The sequence below is a fragment of the Rhopalosiphum maidis genome, chromosome 3 (assembly GCF_003676215.2).
Source record: "Rhopalosiphum maidis isolate BTI-1 chromosome 3, ASM367621v3, whole genome shotgun sequence".
Taxonomy (NCBI): Eukaryota; Metazoa; Arthropoda; class Insecta; order Hemiptera; family Aphididae; genus Rhopalosiphum; species Rhopalosiphum maidis.
In genome coordinates, this window is record NC_040879.1 from 6823707 (window position 1) to 6843041 (window position 19335).

Consider the following 19335-nt stretch of genomic DNA (forward strand, 5'->3'; position numbering starts at 1 on the left):
TCTCTTATTATATAGAATATATTTTTTCGTTTCAAATAAAAAAAAAAAAACAATTATAAAATAAAAAATTCAGAGGTGGATTTGTGCCCACCCACCCCATTAGGCTTGCGTGCTCGCCTGTTATTAATGACGATTGCGCAAGGGTGGTATTGTTTATTACCTACTCGACATTATCATGTAAATATTATATTTGAGAAAAAAATGAAAAAAAAATGTTTGTTTATGTATAAAAAAAAATGTTGTGTACATTTCTCCATACATAGGTATATATTATTATTATATAAATATTGTATTATTAAGCAAACGGTAATAAATTTTTTTTTTTAGCTTATTATAAAAACATAAATTTTAGATAATTATTGCAAGTTGTATAATATTCTTATATCGAAAACAATATAATATAAATGTGTATAAAATATGTGTACGTTAGAATCGGTCTTTCTTTTTTAAAGACACGAACTGTGTTCCAAATTTTGTTTTTTTTTTCGCAATTAGTTTCATCGTATAACCTTATATTATAATACACTATATCTATATATTATATATAAATATCATATTATATTGTACATTATTACGGTTAAGAATCAATAAACTATGCAAATTATTTTATAGTGTAAAATAAAAACTCAATCTACCGTATGAACGTTGTGTATGTGTGTTTGTGTACCTATCCCGTATAATATTTGTATATATTGTATAATACATAATATTATTATTAATCGTGTTCCAAAATAGGTATTATTTGTACATTTTAAATTTTATATTAAAAAGTAATTAATACAAGATCACACTACACGGTATTTGATATTCATATTAATATACCGTGAAGGTGATGACGTACAACAGTATATTATTATAGTCATATCTACCTAATAAATACACTATTATATCAGATGAGATCCCTACGCATATTGTATGCATTGACATGTATTCGCTTTTACTTAAAAATTTAATTTAATAATAATATATTAGTGGGCACCCTTAAACCTTTATAGCTTCAAAAAAATTGTACCACTAAATTTTAAAGACTAAAAAATGTAAAATGTATAATTGTTTACAATAAAAAAAAAAATTAATAATTATAATGTAATAATTTATTATACCTACACATATTATATATGTACGGGGTGATTCTTTTATCATGAACCACTTATTATTTCGAAAAGTATTCATGTTTTTGAAAATATTTTTTTGCATACTTTCAAGTTGTTAAAAAATCAACGTAAAAAATTATATTTTTTATCCATATATTTTATGTTTTTTACTTTTTTGAATGACAACATAGAATTTTAATTTCATGTTCCAAAGCAGAATAATTTTTTGACAATTTTGATATATAAAAATCGAATTTAGAATGAGTAGTTTATGAATTATACGTATTTAAAGTTTAGACAAGCGGAGTTGTGGACAAACATATAGCGGGGTAACCCCGTACCACACCACTCCGCGAATCAAAACTTTAAATACTTATAACTCATAAACTACTTTCCCTAAAATCGATTTTTATATATCAAAATACACAACAAAATTTTCTACTTTGGAATATGAAATTAAAACCATGTTGTCATTCAAAAAAGTAAAAAAATTAAAAAAAGTTAAGGATAAAAAATATTTAAAAATATAATTTTTTTAAAAAACGTTGATTTTTTAACAACTTGAAACAATGTAAAAATATATTTTCAAAAACATAAATACTTTTTGAAGTAATGAGTGGTTTATGATAAAAGAATCACCCTGTATATATAAACGCTGTTTTTGTTACTAAAAAATTATAACTTAAATTTTTTTCCTTGCTTTTACTTTTGCAAATTGTTTTATAGTTTCATTGAAATCAATCAATTGCAAAATATCATTTTTTTAAATACAATATCATTAATGATGTTAATTTTTTTTGAGCCTGGATTGTTCTTTATTTATTTTTTATTCTTGTTAACTTGGGAAATGCTCTTTTGGCCGAATAATTGGCCAGCGGGATGATTAAATATAAACTAAGAATTCTAAGAGCAATTAAAATATTTGGGAATACTTCGTGCAATGGTTTTTTGTAAAATAATTTTATCATTATATATGGGTACCTCATGCGAATAGATCAAGAATACCTAATATCAATTATTACTATTCATACCGATTGGTGAATTTTTTCGGCCTGGGAATATGGATTAAACCGGCTTATGCGCCGCATATTTTACTTCCCTCAAAAAGGGCTTAATTTTATTTTAATTACAAAATTTGTTTAGTTTTACCCCTTATTTAGTAAAATAATATATAATACTTATAATTATAGCAAACAGTTTTGAGCTAGTCAGTTGAGGTTAACCGGTTTTAACTTGAACTTGAAGTTTGATCTTATTACATTCTTAAATATACACAGAAAATATTTTTAAATATTTTGTAACAAATAGACATTCAAAATAAACTTTTATTTAATGTTCTAATCCTTTTATAGAAATATTAAATACATTTTATTATTTTTCTTACTGTTTTTAATATATTGGCTTTTCTTTACAAATTTACTATATAAAAATAATTGACAATTTTTAGTTTCTTCATTATATAATTGAATTAATAATATGTAATTACATTTCTAGAACATAAAAATATTATAATTCAAATAATTTATTATTAAGTAAGTAGGTACACCTTAATAACTAAGTTCTCTTAAAAGCAATTTATTCTTGTTTTTACAATAGTTCAATAACTTGATCAGAATCTATAATGCTCTAAATATCTTTGTTCGAAGCCATAAGCATAAAAACTTCTAAATTCTATTTTCGTACATATTATTTCCCAATCGAAATTTAATTACTTTTAAAATTTAAAACGAGTGTTCGCGAGCCACCTACTCAAGTAACAATTTTCAATGATAAAGGTTGATAAATATTTAATTTTAATTTAGCAGTCAATATTTAATTTTAAATAGGTTGCTTCTTATTCGATACCTCACGTCCATGATTAACAAACTTATTGTGCATTAGCTGTAGGTATCGATAGATTGTTTATTTCTAATTCAAAAATATATTTCCATGGCAAAAATTAAATATTTAAAAATTAGTATTTGTAGTTCACTATTTAATAAATAAATATTACAATAATAATTTAAATTTATTTAATACTTATTAGTTAAATTATAAGTGATAACTATTTAATATATTAACTCGTACTTCTTATTATAATAATCAATTAATTTTATCTCATAACACTATTAAAAATACCGGGAAATAAATAAATGAGGCCACTTATTCAACCATAAAGGTTGAAGCTCCTAAATATTGTATTGTAAGTAATTCAACAAATTCTTTTTTAACTGATAAAACAGGTTAAAGCAGGTTCACTGTCGGGCCGGGTATGTGCTAGTTTTGGTATTTTTGTTTTATTTTTTATAACACCTTTATACTAATATTTGCTTAAAATAAGACATAAAGTGGTATATAATTCCTCTCAAAATAAGTCATCATAAAGTACAGGGGTCACCAACTGGTGGACTGCAAACGCTTTTTTTACGGACCTATATTCGCGGAGTAAATTTTAAAATTTTTATAATATAAATAAATACAAATTATTTATTATTTATACTGCGACAAAACAATTAAATTAATCTATAATGAACAAATGTACAAATAAATAAATATAAATACTAAAAAAAATATGTATTCATTAACGTGTGGTAATTATTAAAACTGTTAGGGATCACGGCCAGTATAATAAGTTTCGAAACGGACCTCTATATAAATTAGTTGACGACCACTTGATATAGGCGTACACAGCCTACTGTTTTAGGGGCAGCAAGAGATTAAATCGGCCGATTTTTCAAATTCACCATTAAAACCAACCCATAGTTTTACTTTTTTTTACTATTGGGTATCAAAATTAAAATTGTATTGGTCATTGGTTTTTTTGAATTTTGGTTTTCCACAAGTCTATAGTCAATATTTATTATTTATAATATGAAAAAAAAAAATCATTTGTGGAAGTATAATTTTACCGAGGCCCATTATTAAATATTTGCCGACCCCGGTAGCTCCAAAGAAAGTCCAGGGGCAGAGCATATGCTGCCTATGCTGCCTTCGTGCGCACGCCTATGGCCCCTGATATATAGCAGCTGATAGCATTGAGTATACAATATATACAATTCCATACCGACCGTTTGTAAGGAGTTGAGTATAGGCAATTTTTAGACAAATCTGTAAATACGTGCATGCGTGGCGTGTATGTTTGTGCGTGGTAAATGATCATTAGTGTGAGTGACATCCCTGTACCGCAGCCCATCTATATCGTTCCACGGCCGATTACCGACGTGCAGCGTTTCGCGTCTAACATTATTTTTATTGTCTTTATCAATACGATCGCTCTAATGACTATTTAAAACTGTGCCGGTATATTATCGTTATGACTTATTCCGCTTTTACGTATTGGTCATACTAATAACTATCAATAATTAATATTTATGCATTATTTATTATAATACTAAAAAACTCACAAAATTAATTGTAATAAAATGAAATTATTGTCATTCGACAATCTACTTTTTCTATCATGAGATTATAATACAATATATATATTTAAATTTTGTTATAAAACGTACAATGCAAAATTATTTTGTTTACATATAATTATGTATTTGTATTGAAGATTTCTATTATAGAAATATTAATAATATTAATGCTTATACAAATACGAAAATTTATTTTGTTATTTATAATAATTTGGTTTTAAATTATTTGAATTGTTAAACTTTTTTTTTACTTTGTTCATTCATTTTCCGTTTGTTCTTTTTCCGTTTCGCTTCCAGTATATTGATTGGATTTCGAATAGGCATTGATTTTGGGTGTCTTGGTTTTACTAACTCCGGTAATAAACAATTGAAATACAAATCATTTAGTTTAGGAAACATATTTGTCTGCCACAAAGTATCATCTCCTTCAATTTTTTCATACTTGATTCCTTTTCTAGTCCAAAAAGCTATAATTCCATACTATTGCTTAGTTATGTGTAACTGTCCTTGAACTTGGTAGTAGTATTTGTGATTTCTACCTATACCTGTTATTTCTTTATTTTTTGTTAGTTTTCCAAATAGTTATTTTTTTTTTTTTTTTTTGAAAAATTGCTTCATCGGGATCTATATTTTCTGCTAAATACGGACATTTTATTTCGACTAAAGTGTCTGCCCCAATTAACCCATCAGGAGTAGCTTCTAAGAAAACATCAACTGAATCAATAAACAATCCACAATCGTTAATTTTAACATTTAAAGCCAATTCTAAATCTCGTTTGGCTTGGTATTCATGTTTTCTACCATATTCTAGGGCCTTGGTATCGGGATTTGTAGAGTAAAGTAATTTTTTTTATACTCGCATCCAGTGTCCGGGCTTATTTTTGTGATGTTTAACACATATTATACGTATTTGTATTATTTAATCATTGTTTTCTCTCAAAAAAATGTGTTATTTATTTCTAGAGTAACCACGGTTATCCTAGTAACTACTATTTACTAACTTAGTTTGTATACAATTATGTAAGAAGGCTGCTTTATATTGCAGTATTGAGATAAAAATGTAATGGTAATGTAATTGTTAGCGAGTGGTTTTTATTTTTTTATTTTTATTATAGCCGGTCAACTTTTGGCCTCCTCTCAAAAACTGAAATGACGCCACTGACTGAGTTGCTGACATATAGATAATAATTGTCACCGGCTCCAGGTTTGTAATAATATATCATTCTTAGGCCCGTTCCACAGCCTCGTGTTTTTCGATTTAAATCTAAGCTCGTCAACATACACATTTTACAAATTTTTCCATCAGTGCAAATTATTAAACAGTCGGCGCATACGAAATTGTACAATATAAGTCGAAAAACTATAATTTATAGGTCGTTATATAATTGAATATTATAAATACATAAATATTTAAAAACTGTTTTTTAATTCGATATAAATATTAAAAATATCTTAAGCATAAAGCATATCTTAATTAAAATTAGAATGAGACAATAGTAAATAAACTATACATAAATATAAAAAAACGTAAGAGTGTAAATTGTTTATGTTTTTCATGGTACGACTGTTTGCATTGTATAAGAGGTCCGTTTCACCAGCCCCCAATATTGAAATTTCGGTTATAATATATTTCGTCCCCCTGATATAATATAATATATATGTTATGAATGTCTATGATTTGCATTGTATTCAAACAATTATTCACTTTATAACTCCAGTATCTTTTCACATATTTAATAATATTAATGTTGTATCTTTTTGTAAGAGTGTCGAAACAAATTATTAAAAATATGATACACAGATTGGAAGTATGTTAGACTTTAAAGCATAAATTAAAATTTAAAGAACTAAACTTACTATATGTAAATATCTAAGACAAATACAAAAATTAAAATTTTAAAAACGATTTCAATCTGGAAAATCATATGAACGCAGTACTTTCCATAGTCATATTTTTTTTCAAAATATATTTTCTGCGTATACTAATACTTATCAACTTATTATTACAGTATTAAAAATTCTTATAATCTTTAAAATGATGATAATATTACTATTTGGTCCAATTGAGAACTTGAGTAAGCAATTTACAGTATTTGTTTACAAACAAGAACTATTTCAGTATTTCTCTCCACTTGATTTTAAGGAGCATTATATAGGCAACTTATTCGCTATTTTTAATTTTCCATAACAAAATAATACTTGTGGCCATCGTACAAATTCGTAGACTTAAGTCGGTCAATTTTAAATTGAACTTAACCAATCGTGTTCTTACTTGGAATAATAAGATGATATGAATAATTAATAAAAATAAGAATTTACATAACAACACAACAAATTGTTTCGATGAAAAAAAAAATAATTAAAAATAATGTGTGTGAGTGGATTGAATCGTATTTTTGAAAGGCATTTTTATTGTTTTTAAAATCATTTAAATCTGTTTACTATGATCTGCATAAAAAATACTTCTTCATTGTACGAACTAACTACGATTAATTAGCTTGCTGAGCGCATATGATGTATTTAAACATCTCGGATGAAAATGACAATAACAGGTAATAATGTATATTATATAATAACATACAGTGGTGGTGGGGTCGAGTTGTCCAGAAAATAATACTTGGTGCAGGATTATCGCGTGTAAAATACTACGTTTAGCTACCACTACAAGTCCAATTCGTATACCAGGCGACCTAAAACGCTTTTAAAGTATAGGGTATGTCATTTAGAGTCATGTGATATCATTTTGAAAGTTGTAGAACAAAATTTTGATTTTAACTAATTTTTTATCGTACGATACGTCACGGACGGGTATTATGCACTACCGTGTAGATACAAATCGGTTTAAAATTAATTAAAAATCATGATTGATTTTGTACTACAACTTAGAATCTTATATAATTATGTGTGAAATATATAATTATTTAAATACTTATTATCAATGGTGTATTTGGGGGAGGGGGGGGTGTCCATGATATCTGGACACCCCTCAAACCAAAATAAAAAATTTAATATTTAATGTCGATAAATTTTGAAGGGCATTTGGCAAACAATAATATGTGATTCGTTTTTTGAATAATTTAATATCATATAAAGTCATAAACTAATTTTAAATTAGTTCATAACGAATCACATATTATTGTTTGCCAAATTCTCTTCAAAATTTATCGACATTAAATATTGAATTTTTTTTTTATATAAAGTAATAAACTAAATAGAAAGGAAAATAAATTTAGTTTTAAATAATGTATTTATTATCCTATTATATTTTTAATTATTTATAAAACTATTATTCTTATAGCATCACTGGTATCGAATTTAACAAACAAAATACATTGTAATAATTATGTTTACAGTAGGTATTTTATACCTGTGTGATTTAAATTACATAAAAATTACTACTTTTAGTTAAATAAATAAAAATGTTTCATTACAATATTTGATGAGAATATTATGAGCTTTGTGGTAGTAGATGCAAAACAGAAATATTGCAACCAACTAACAAATAAGTATATACCTATATTATCTGGACACCCCCCAAAAAAACATTCAAAATACGCCACTGCTTATTATGATTATACTGTTATAATACATATTATTATTAATATAAATTATATGACATTCACACATTTGTATAATATAATATAATCGGTCCTAGAGGCCGACGAAATTCATATAAGTGATCGGCTACCCGCCTCCCGACGTCAAACGCATTCATCCGATGCTCTCTTGAAAATACACTTTAATATAAACAAAAATATGGGTATTTTTCATATGTATTAAAAAAATAAGAAATAATTAAAATAAATGACAACATTTTTATAATTTTCATACCACATAGTATAAACTAGATTTACGAAAATACAAAATAAAACGTTATATTATGCAAATTAGCAACAGTAAAAACCTAAAATACTTAAAAAAATAGCATTATAAAATTTCATAATTGGAGTCCTTGGTGCATAAAACAAATTTATAGCTCACTCTGCTATTTTTATCTATATCCTATAATAATTAGCAAATGCTATAAAATCCTAGGCCTGCTCATAACACTGATGAGTGGTTACTTTGGTAAGAAACCACCGACCGAATAAAATCAGCAAAATACGTGATCCAGAACAATACTAAGATTCACAAATTCCGCGAGTCATTTATTATAACCATCTACATGTTCTCTCCCCTAAATTATTGTTATCCCAAAAAATATTACTTGTAAAATTCGAAAGAATTATTAAAAGACATACGACAATATGATAAAAAAGAATTAATGTAACCGATAAATTGTTGTTGTATATATATTTAAAATTATTTCTACCATAGTAAAAACAGCTAACATTTTATCAATCAAATAGAGTTGTATTTTATTATAATACTAAATATTTGATACATAGTATATAAATTTAAATTTTTTAAATAAAATAGAGAATTCGCACTGCTGTATTGTACATATATATAGTTTCGCCGACCGAAAGCGAGGTTTTACAAGTAAAACAATTACCCGCCATTTAGTAGGCTATGTAATATTAACTTATACGAATAAGCAGTACTTAAAATATTATATTATAAATAAATTCAAAATTCACAAAAACAATATTCACGATGAACACGTGACGACGTTCGTACGGACCAAACACAACTAAATGCACTAGTGTATACGTGCAGCGAGCGGACATGTAGAACAGTTCAATGGTATTTTGGAAAAAATACAAAATCAAGGACCAACGGCAAAGTTATGGGTACAATATTTTTATATGGTATCTATAGTTAATTATTTTATTAGATCTGAAAGATTAGGAAATTGAGAGGGACACTTGAATGCTATAAAAAATGCTTCCTTCTTTCCACGCTTCTGGACATTTTTTTATACGCAAAATCTGCGCATTTATATCTGCAGGCATTACTTTGTTTTGACTATTAGATAACTTTACTATGATAATATAATTGTTGACTACATGGATTAGGCCAGTGCCGTACCCAGGAAATAATTTTAAAACATATAGTTTAGGCGAGTATAGTTCATGAGTTATACGTATTTAAAGTTTAGACAAGTGGAGTAGTGGACAAACATTTTGCGGGGTAACCCCATACCACTCCATTACGAGCATCTAAACTTTAAATACTTATAACTCATATGTTGTAACTCATAAACTACTCGCCCTAAATGTATCAAAATACTCAGAAAATTGTTCTGCTTTTGAATATGAAATTAAAACTCTATGTTGTCATTCAAAAAAGAAAAAAACTTAAAAAAAAATATAAGGATAAAAAATATTTAAAAATATAATTTTTTAGTAAAAACGTTGTTTTTTAACAACTCGAAACTATGTAAAAATCAAAATTGGAATATATGCATGATTAAAGCATAATAATGGAGTGAGCATGCTTAAAAAATCGTCTTGTATATATACACGTATTATTTAAAATAAAAGATTTCGGTGTGGACTTTTGTGTAAGTCCCCCCTGGATACGGCACTGAATTAGGCCTACTGGGGAACCATAAAAAAAACGCACCGTACTTATACCTCAATGGTGGTATGGAAACGAATGCATTCTTATTATCGTTATTATATTATGTACATACATAATATATAATATTATTGAAATTTACATAATATATTAATTTAAATTTTTTAAATAAAATGTAGAGTTTGCACTGTTGTATTGTACAGATTTAGAATATACCTATAGCAGGGGTAGCGAACCTACGGCACGCGTTGATCAAATTTCAATGGTACGTGAAAAATTGAAATTATTAAAAATTATGCTATTTATGAAGTTTTGATTATAACTGTTAAAAAAAATTCAAAAAAACAAATTACATTTTAAAATTATAATTACAAAAAAAAGGTGTGCTTACTTAATAATATAATATGTAATAAATCAGTAACTTTTTTTTTATCCTTAGTAAATTTAATTTCCTTTGGGTACGTGAAAATTTTTCAAAACCTTGATTGTGGAAATTTGGCACTTGACCCCAAAAAGTTCGCCACCCCTGACCAATAGGTATACATTGTAATTGAATAAGTCACTGCAGTGCTGTAATAATATAATATATATAAATAATATAAACGTAATATAACTTAAATTAGAAATATTGCATGTAATGCAAAGTTGATGTTTTCTTCTATTACTATACTAAATATACTATATATAGGTATATGTATATATTGAACTATTTTTTAACTAAAACGTGTATATTATTAATTAATATACATTATTTTAAACAGGTATATTAAAATTATAATATTATTTTAAATGCAATTTTTCGTGATATAAAATTAAGAACATTTTTATTTTATAATTATTAATTACCTACTATACCCGATGATATATGTGTTTGACTGACATTTTCACAATAAGGGAAGAGATTCTAAAGGTAATAAACAATTTCTCATTAGCCTTTCTTTTCCAACTTCAGTGACTTGTTCATTATCTTCGTCCATTTTTTCAGATGTGCATTGTATTTAATGAAATAATGCAATATGTTTTACATTTGTAATAGATCCCACCGTGCAAGAAACTGTTACAAACATTTCTGAAATATACATTTTGAGTTCCAATGTAAACATTACAATGAAACGTTCTTTACAATAAATCTACATTAATGGTTTTATAAAAACATATATTGTTTTATGTTTTCCAATACGTTACTGGAATATTTCAGAAAAACATAAATAAATATGACAATAATATTCATGGGTAATTGACGGTTATATTTCTAAAAATATACATTGATGTAAACAATAATCTTTAATAATAGCGTATTATCCTAGGCGCGCGTAGTCTTATTGTTGTGTTAGTGACGACGACATCTCGCTCCGCTGCCTTTGTCGATACTCTTAACCATTAACCACTGGTTATTTACTCGTAATACGTAATCCATTGCACATTTATTGCTATTCCATAATTAATATAACCTGGCTATTATAATATTTTGTGTTGAATAATTTATTAATTGTTTCTATTACTTACTATCGTGTGGTGAAAGCTGTGTTTTCGTTAAGATTTTAAAACCTGTTGTAAGCAGCATGTCAAATATTATTTCTGATAAAAAGGTAAGTTTTTAAACAAAATTGAATTATATTTTTAAAAACACTGTACAATATTTAATTGTATTGCTGCCTTCGGATTGTTTGTATTTGGGTGATATAATATTTCTTAGTTGGTAGGTGTTTAGCGTTTGTGCAAACACCTTTGTATTTCCCAATGTCGTCACTCATCTTAACAGACTTTTGAATTTAGATGTAGGTATGTCTAACCACAGATATGATTAAAATTACATTTGTATGAAGATCACAGTACAGCAGTTGTTTTCTAAACTCAGATAGTCATAGTAATAAGCCCCTGATTTTTTTTTTGCGTTCGTGTTACAAAAGAAAATTACCTATTATTATCAATAATATATAAGTTAGGTAGTTTCAATAAGATTTGGTACAAACGAGTAGAAGTGAAATCAACTGACACTGAAAATGTTTTAAATGATCCGTTACTTTCGAAAAAAAAAAGAAAAAATATATCTTTGACAGTAGTGACAGTGATATTGAAGGCATAAATATTATTATTTATGTTTTATTTTTATTTCATGTATTATAGCATACCCAACTATTATTTTATTTGATTTAATTTAAAGATTCTGATTACACTGTTGCTGTTACACCTAATATTCAAAGGTCATCAATGTTAGGGACTTTCCCTAAAGGGTCATTGCAAACACCTTCAACAGTCAATAGTGCTTCTGTGTCATCAGCAGTAGCCCCCATTTTCTACAAAGAAAATAATTACAATAATTTGGAACCTTTAACATTGTTTGATTCAAATTCTATAGTATCTATGGTACAAGATTCAGATTACATGCATTCATTTTTAACAAAAACAAGTAAATCTTTAAATTCAGTATCATCGGTAAATACAATTGGGTTTTAATGTCCTGATCTAAGAATTTACTAAACAAAATCTAATTATTATTATATACACAGAATGTAGAATCTATGGCATCTCCAAATCAACCCATTCCAAATACTATTGAGAATTCATCAGAAGGTAAGATAATTTGCATCAGTGACCAAACATAGTGTATTTAAATTTATTTTTTTTTAATTAGTCTATATATTACCTTAAATTAGTCTTGTTAAAAGATATTTTTAATTTGTATTTAAATAGAGATACAAATACATCAACTTAAAAAGTATTTAAACACAAATACTTATCTTAACTTGGGTTCAATACTTTTTCTCTATTATTTTAACTTTAAATTTGACCATTGAGATCACACTCATTCAATCTGTATATAATATATATTATTACATAGTTAATAGTTTATACATAATGCATATACCAGAATTTCAGATAGGTTCTGGTACTAACTACTAGCCTACGTAGTAGGTACCTTCCACCTGACACCTACTGTAGTGTTATATTGCCAATTGTTATATTATCTTACAACTTACGAGCTACTTAAGCTAGGTATTATACATTATATATTATACATAATATAATATTTCATATTTGTGCCATAGTAAAATATTAATGTTAAATGATTATAAAACTACATTTATATAAATTAGGTTAATTAAAAAATTAAACTTAAGAGAAATCTTACATTATCAAACAAATTTGACAAATTAATACTGTAATAACTAATTTAAAATTGTCATGTTACATACTTAAACCACTTTCTTAATTGTAAACTGAAAAATGAAAATAATTAAAACTTTTTATATTATAGAAATTCTTTGATAATAGGTTAGTAGGTACTTAATTAGTAATACAGAGAAATTAAAAAAAATCATTTCCAAAAAATTTTGTTGCATTTAAGTAACATGGTTTTTTCAAAGTGTTCATCACTCAATCTTCCCCCTTTTTTTGATAAAATAGCTCCACCAATATTAAACACATGCTCAACTGGAGCACTAGAGGGTAATGGAGTATTATACTTAATAAAAACTTTCTTCAATGTAGGAGTCAAATTAAGAGTTTCCAGTTTCTTTGTTGGAATTCTTTTTAAGAAGTCAGCCAATTACGCTTCGACAGCAATGTTTTCTGGTTTTTTTGTGTCCAAGTAAAGAATGATGTGTTACCATTGTCATCACTTTCACTATAAATATCATGTTCACTTATGGAACTGTTTAAACATTTACCTAATGATTTATTTGCATGAGCCAACATAACAGCATCTCGCAAAACAGTGACTGCAGTATTTTTCTTGTATTCATTAGCTTTCTACGCAGTTATAAAAAATTGATGTGATGTTACTGCAATTATAAGAAATTCATCATTTAAATGTTCTTCAAATCTTTTATTAACTCCTTCATGGAGAGAAGTTATTAAAGGCTGGCAATAACACATGTGACTGTTTTCAAGTTTTTCAAATTTTAACATTATTTCAGTTATAGTGGGCAATAAATATCCAATGTATATATTATGTTCACCCTAAAAAAATAAATTATATGTATATTGAATATTAGGGCCAATTATATAATCATGCTGGGAAAATGATAATATTTTGTGATAAATTTGTTTTCACAATTATTTGTTTTTAAATTACATAATTTTCTCAACATTTTAAACCATATCTGAAGGATATATCAAGTGAAATAGCTAGAGGCTCCATAGCTGTAAGATACTCTTCAATAAAATCAGAATCGCTTTTTTTAATTCTTGAGATTTTAATTTCTTCACACAAAGTATTAAATTTAGAAATACTTGACTTATAACAGTTAAGAAGAAATTTCATACTGTCATATAAAAAATTCTACCGAGTAACATTTGGTGTTTTGAGTTAAACGCCTAAACAATTTTTTATTATGTCAGCAACTTGGGTAGAACGGTTTTGCTTATTGAAAATATCATTCATTTTTGCAAAAGTTAATTGACTTTGTTTTTTATGTTGATAAGAGAGTAATGCGGTTTTAGAATCCTATGAAATAAAGTAATAGACATTACATTTGAAGCTAATTAATATTTATTTTATGTATTAAAATTTACTTTTGTGGCTACTAAGTTGAGGGTATGTGCAGCGATGGTATTTTGGTAAACTGTATAAATATTCAAATTCATTATTTTCAATAATATTTTCACCCAAGAGCAAAACATCATTAATTGGTAGAATGGCTACTCCTTCTGATGTATAATCTACTTCACCATTAGTATTATCACTTACAATATTTTCTTCCTCATCACTACAACACACCAGTATTACAATTCAATGATACATAACAAAATGTCAAAAATATGAATGCATACTGCATAGCAACTGAGCACATGTGTGATATAATGTAGTCGTATCTCGTATGTACCTACAGTGTACACAAGACCCATATCCCATAATCTTTTATTTATAGCTATGACTTTCAAATAATACACGTCACAATATACTAATGTAGGATTCAATGAAAATAAACAATAATATTTCCTGTTTATTTTAGGAGGCTATGCCGAGAATAAAATTACATCATTTCAATGATATTACTTTTGATTTCTGACTAGAAAAAAGATAATAAATAATCATTTATTGAAAAAAAAATCGGTAAAGTATTTAAATAAAAGTATTTGATTTTCAAATACAAATACATCCAAGATCGTATTTAAAATAATTTCTAAATACTTTATTCGAAATGTATTTAAAAAGTATTCTAAATACATTTACTCAAATACTTTACAAGACTGCCTTAAATAATATAGGTAGCTAAATCTAATTATTCTTATATCTGTATCATAATAAATAATTAACAAAGATAATTACATTTTGAAATTGGTAACTAATATTTGTCTTATTCACTATGTATACATTAAACTTTTAAAGTGATTAAGATTGAAAAAAAATACTTAATAATTTACATATCTTTATGTTAGGAAGAATTCATATTTTGTTCAAAAAAATTTATGAAGAATTGATAATACAAAAAATTAAAAATTAAACCTTTAAATCTGATAAAAAATATTCTTGATTATAAATTTAATTTATCTAATTGATTTAAGCTATAGCTTGTGTTAGAAATAGAGAGTTATAATAATTACTAAATATTAAGTATTATTAATGAAATATATACTTCAATAAAATTGATTTATATGTATTTATGCTTTATTATCTTAAAATTTTTTTTTTGTTTTCTTAACGCGTTATTAATTTTAGAATTACTAGTTAAATCTGGTAATTATAAGACACTTGTTGATTCACGCTCTATCCTATTAGAAATGAAATCATATCAATGTTTAATCACAGACAGGAGGGCATTTTGGTAATGGTGCTTCTGTAACACAAAAAATTATTATGATATGTTAATTGTTAAAAACTTAAATTGTGTTAAATTATGAAATGAACATAAATTAAAAATTGTATTTAAAATCTTTTCATATTGCCAAATATATAACTTAAGCTAAAAAAATTGATAAGCAATTGATTTTCTGTATAATATGTTTATGTAAATAATATTTACCATACACAGTAATTGTCATTTCAGTAGTTCTTAATACATTTGACGCTCTGCAAATATAATCACTATATTGATAGTTATCAAATGTGATATACTAAATGTTAGACAAAAATTGCATTAAATTTCACTTCAACAATAAAAATAATCAAGATTAATGAGTACCTGTAATGTTGATTATTGTATAATTCTATTCCATTATATAATCAAGCAATAGCTGGTTGAGGATACGCTTCAATATGGCATTCAAGATCTAAATTAGCACGTAAAACTTGTCCTAAACGAGTATAAAAAACAGTGATTATTGGTGTAAATTCTACCTTTAAGGAAATTCTATGTCTAGCACCTTTTCCAACACCATTTTCAGCAACACAGTAATAGGTTCCACGATCTTCTTTTGTCATAGCAGGTATTTTCAGAATGTTACCTCTAGAAGATGAAATGTATGTTTAATTTATGTAATTATTTGTATATAAATTATGTTTAAATTAATGTTTGATTAGCTTGTATTATATTTTCTATTATTTTTAGTACTTATACATTGATGCACCTATAGATAAAATTGCATTGTTAGCTCGCCTCCAGAAAACTCTTGGACTAGGATACCCACCAGCATAACATTTAAGTTGTACTAGTTGACCTTCTTTTACAACAAACGATCTTGTCAAGTTATCATAAAATAAATGGTTATCTACGCACTATTAACTCGGTATAAGTGGATATTTTGTTGTTCATCCCAATTACCACATCGCAGCGGTAGACACTGGCATCGGTTTCCTGAATATCAATAACCTGAAAATATATATTATTTCCATACTTAATTGTTATTAAATAGGCACGTGGGGCTTTTAGTTTTTTTTTTTAATTGTATTATTATATATCTAGTTACTTGTAATATGTATCGATTGCTATTCATGTCTTGTCTCAATGACAATCTTGGATCATCGACAATAAGATTGTTTCCAGATGAGAATGCAATAGATTCAGCTGAACTTTCTTTGTTAACTTTAACCCATAAAACATTGAAATCTTTGCTATATAAGGCTGTACAGACCATTTCTGCTGTTCTGCCAATATCTTTTACAAGTTTTTGTGTAATTTGTGCTATAACTGATGTTCTTTGAGAATAAGCTAAATATAATATTTGTTATTAATTAAATTATGCAACATTTAATAATTAAGAGTAGGTATGCATTGTATTCATCTTAAAAGCAGACAATTTTAATTCAGCAGAATCTATATTGTGTGGTTGGTTTTAATAATACAGTTATTTTACCTACCATCAAAATTTATGTATATGTATTTATGCTTTATTATCTTAAAAATTTTTTTTTGATTTCTTAACGCGTTATTAATTTTAGAATTACTAGTTAAATCTGGTAATTATAAGACACTTGTTGATTCACGCTCTATCCTATTAGAAATAAAATCACAATATGTATATATAAAAAAAAAAAATAAACTTTGTTTTTTAATACTTTTAAAAAACTATGATATGCTTAATATAAATATGCTTATATTTTATTATTTTGATATTTAAAATAATATACTAAAGACTATGTTGTTACACAGTTACATCGTTAAAACTGGACAACAAGAAATCACAGTTTTCATAAATAAAAAACATTAAAAGTTGCATTTAGTTTTTATTTTAGTTCTTTTTGTCTAACAAATAGTAAATTTACATTCTGCAGAATTAATTTTGTGTTATTAATAATTGTATTATTATCAATACTACAATCTGAATAATATAAACATGAAATGTTATGATCAATAGCTGTAGTTAGTTTTATTTAAAGAAATTTTATTACAACATTTTATTTACATAATTTATTTATTATGTTTAAAACTGAATACATTTGTATGAGATATGTCACTGTTTAAAATTAGAATATTTTTGATTCTAATTTTCTATTTATTGGTTTTCCTATATCTAATTTACTTAAAAGTTCCAAAATATTCTTTTTACTCTCTTGTATCCTTTAATATTCCTCAATAGAGTGCAAAGTACTATACTAATTACATTCAAATTTAATAAATTTGTTTGGGATTAATATTATAAATTCTTGTATATTTGTATATTATAGAACACAATTAATCGTTTAATTTTTCTCAAATTTATTATTATACATTGTTTAATAATCAAACTTTTTATAAAGTATCTTATTGTATTATTGGGCTCAGCCTGTACAATTTAAATAAATAAGGATGAAAAAATTGTTTTATGCATTGAATATGTATTAACATTTCATAGTATATACAAAATGAAAAGTATTGATCAAAACGTACAATTTTAAAATATTCAAATGTAATCATTGCTGTCATTAGACACACAGCAACTAGGACATTTAAAAACATTTTACATTTATTTTAACGTTAAATAAAATAAACACACTAAAATTAAATTTTTAATACTATTAATGATAAAATTAACAACTAAGTAAATAGTTTAATTTTCACATGATTTTCAAAACTATCGTTCAGACAAATTAATTGCGAATTTACTGCATTTGTATGTTCTATACTGCTTTCATGACTAGATACCAATTCTTCAGCATATTTCCCACCATGAAAACTTGATTTCGAAAATGAAGAATTTAATTTACTATCAAAAAGAAATAATTCAAATGGAAAACAAATAACTATTTAAACTGATTTAGGAAATATTAACCATTACCTGGTCATTATATTACCATAAAACATTTTTCGATCGAATAATATAATTGTAGAAAAGCTGCAGCCCAAAGATAATATTTTTTCGGGGATCCTGGGCTATAGGCCGCTTAGCCCTACCCTTCCGGCTCTGTATAGACGAATAGTTAAGTACAACACAATATTATATAATTATATCATGTACGTAAATATGTTTTATTACAGTATAAATGTTGTTTTTTAAGTACTAAGCTTGTAAACTTTCAATATAATAACTTTTTGCAAATAGTAGAAAATTCAAAAACTCGGAGGGAGCTTTTAATAAAATCAATAAATTAAAAACTAACGAATAAATAGGATAAAATTACTCCAATAACATTTTTATCGAAATAAAAAAAAAAGATTGGTCGTGAAGTACAAATAATTGTGTACTCAAATTCTAATGACTTGGAACGCTGAAATTGACGAGTCTTTATCAAGTATAGAATTAAAGTAAAAACGATAAAATAGTGAGTACAATTATTATTTGTGTTTAAAAATTGCATCAACACTCGTTGCTATCTATTATAGAACCTCTGGATGATACTATAATATCCCCCATGAAATAATCCATGCATTTTACCATTTCTTCCAAGACAGGGTGAGACAAAACCCTGCTTATCGCTTTCGGGCTTCAGGGTAGTATCATACAGTTATAGCGTGACTAGGTGTTTATTGAATCGTGATAAGTTCTCAATAGTATTGCAGTCTGCAGGCTTGAGTGTT

General features: G+C 26.1%; 1 protein-coding gene and 1 pseudogene across 1 annotated transcript; both read right to left on the reverse strand.

The window, feature by feature from the left end:
* Window positions 1-13274: 13274 nt before the first annotated feature.
* Window positions 13275-14342, reverse strand: LOC113560128. Its single transcript, XM_026965893.1, has 3 exons — window positions 14304-14342; window positions 13713-13918; window positions 13275-13485 (listed from the first exon to the last, which is right to left on the reverse strand). The coding sequence occupies exons 1-3, from the start codon at window positions 14340-14342 to the stop codon at window positions 13275-13277; spliced, it is 456 nt and encodes a 151-aa protein (XP_026821694.1).
* Window positions 14343-15700: 1358 nt separating this feature from the next.
* Window positions 15701-18603, reverse strand: LOC113560129 (annotated as a pseudogene).
* Between the last annotated feature and the right edge of the window lie 732 nt (window positions 18604-19335).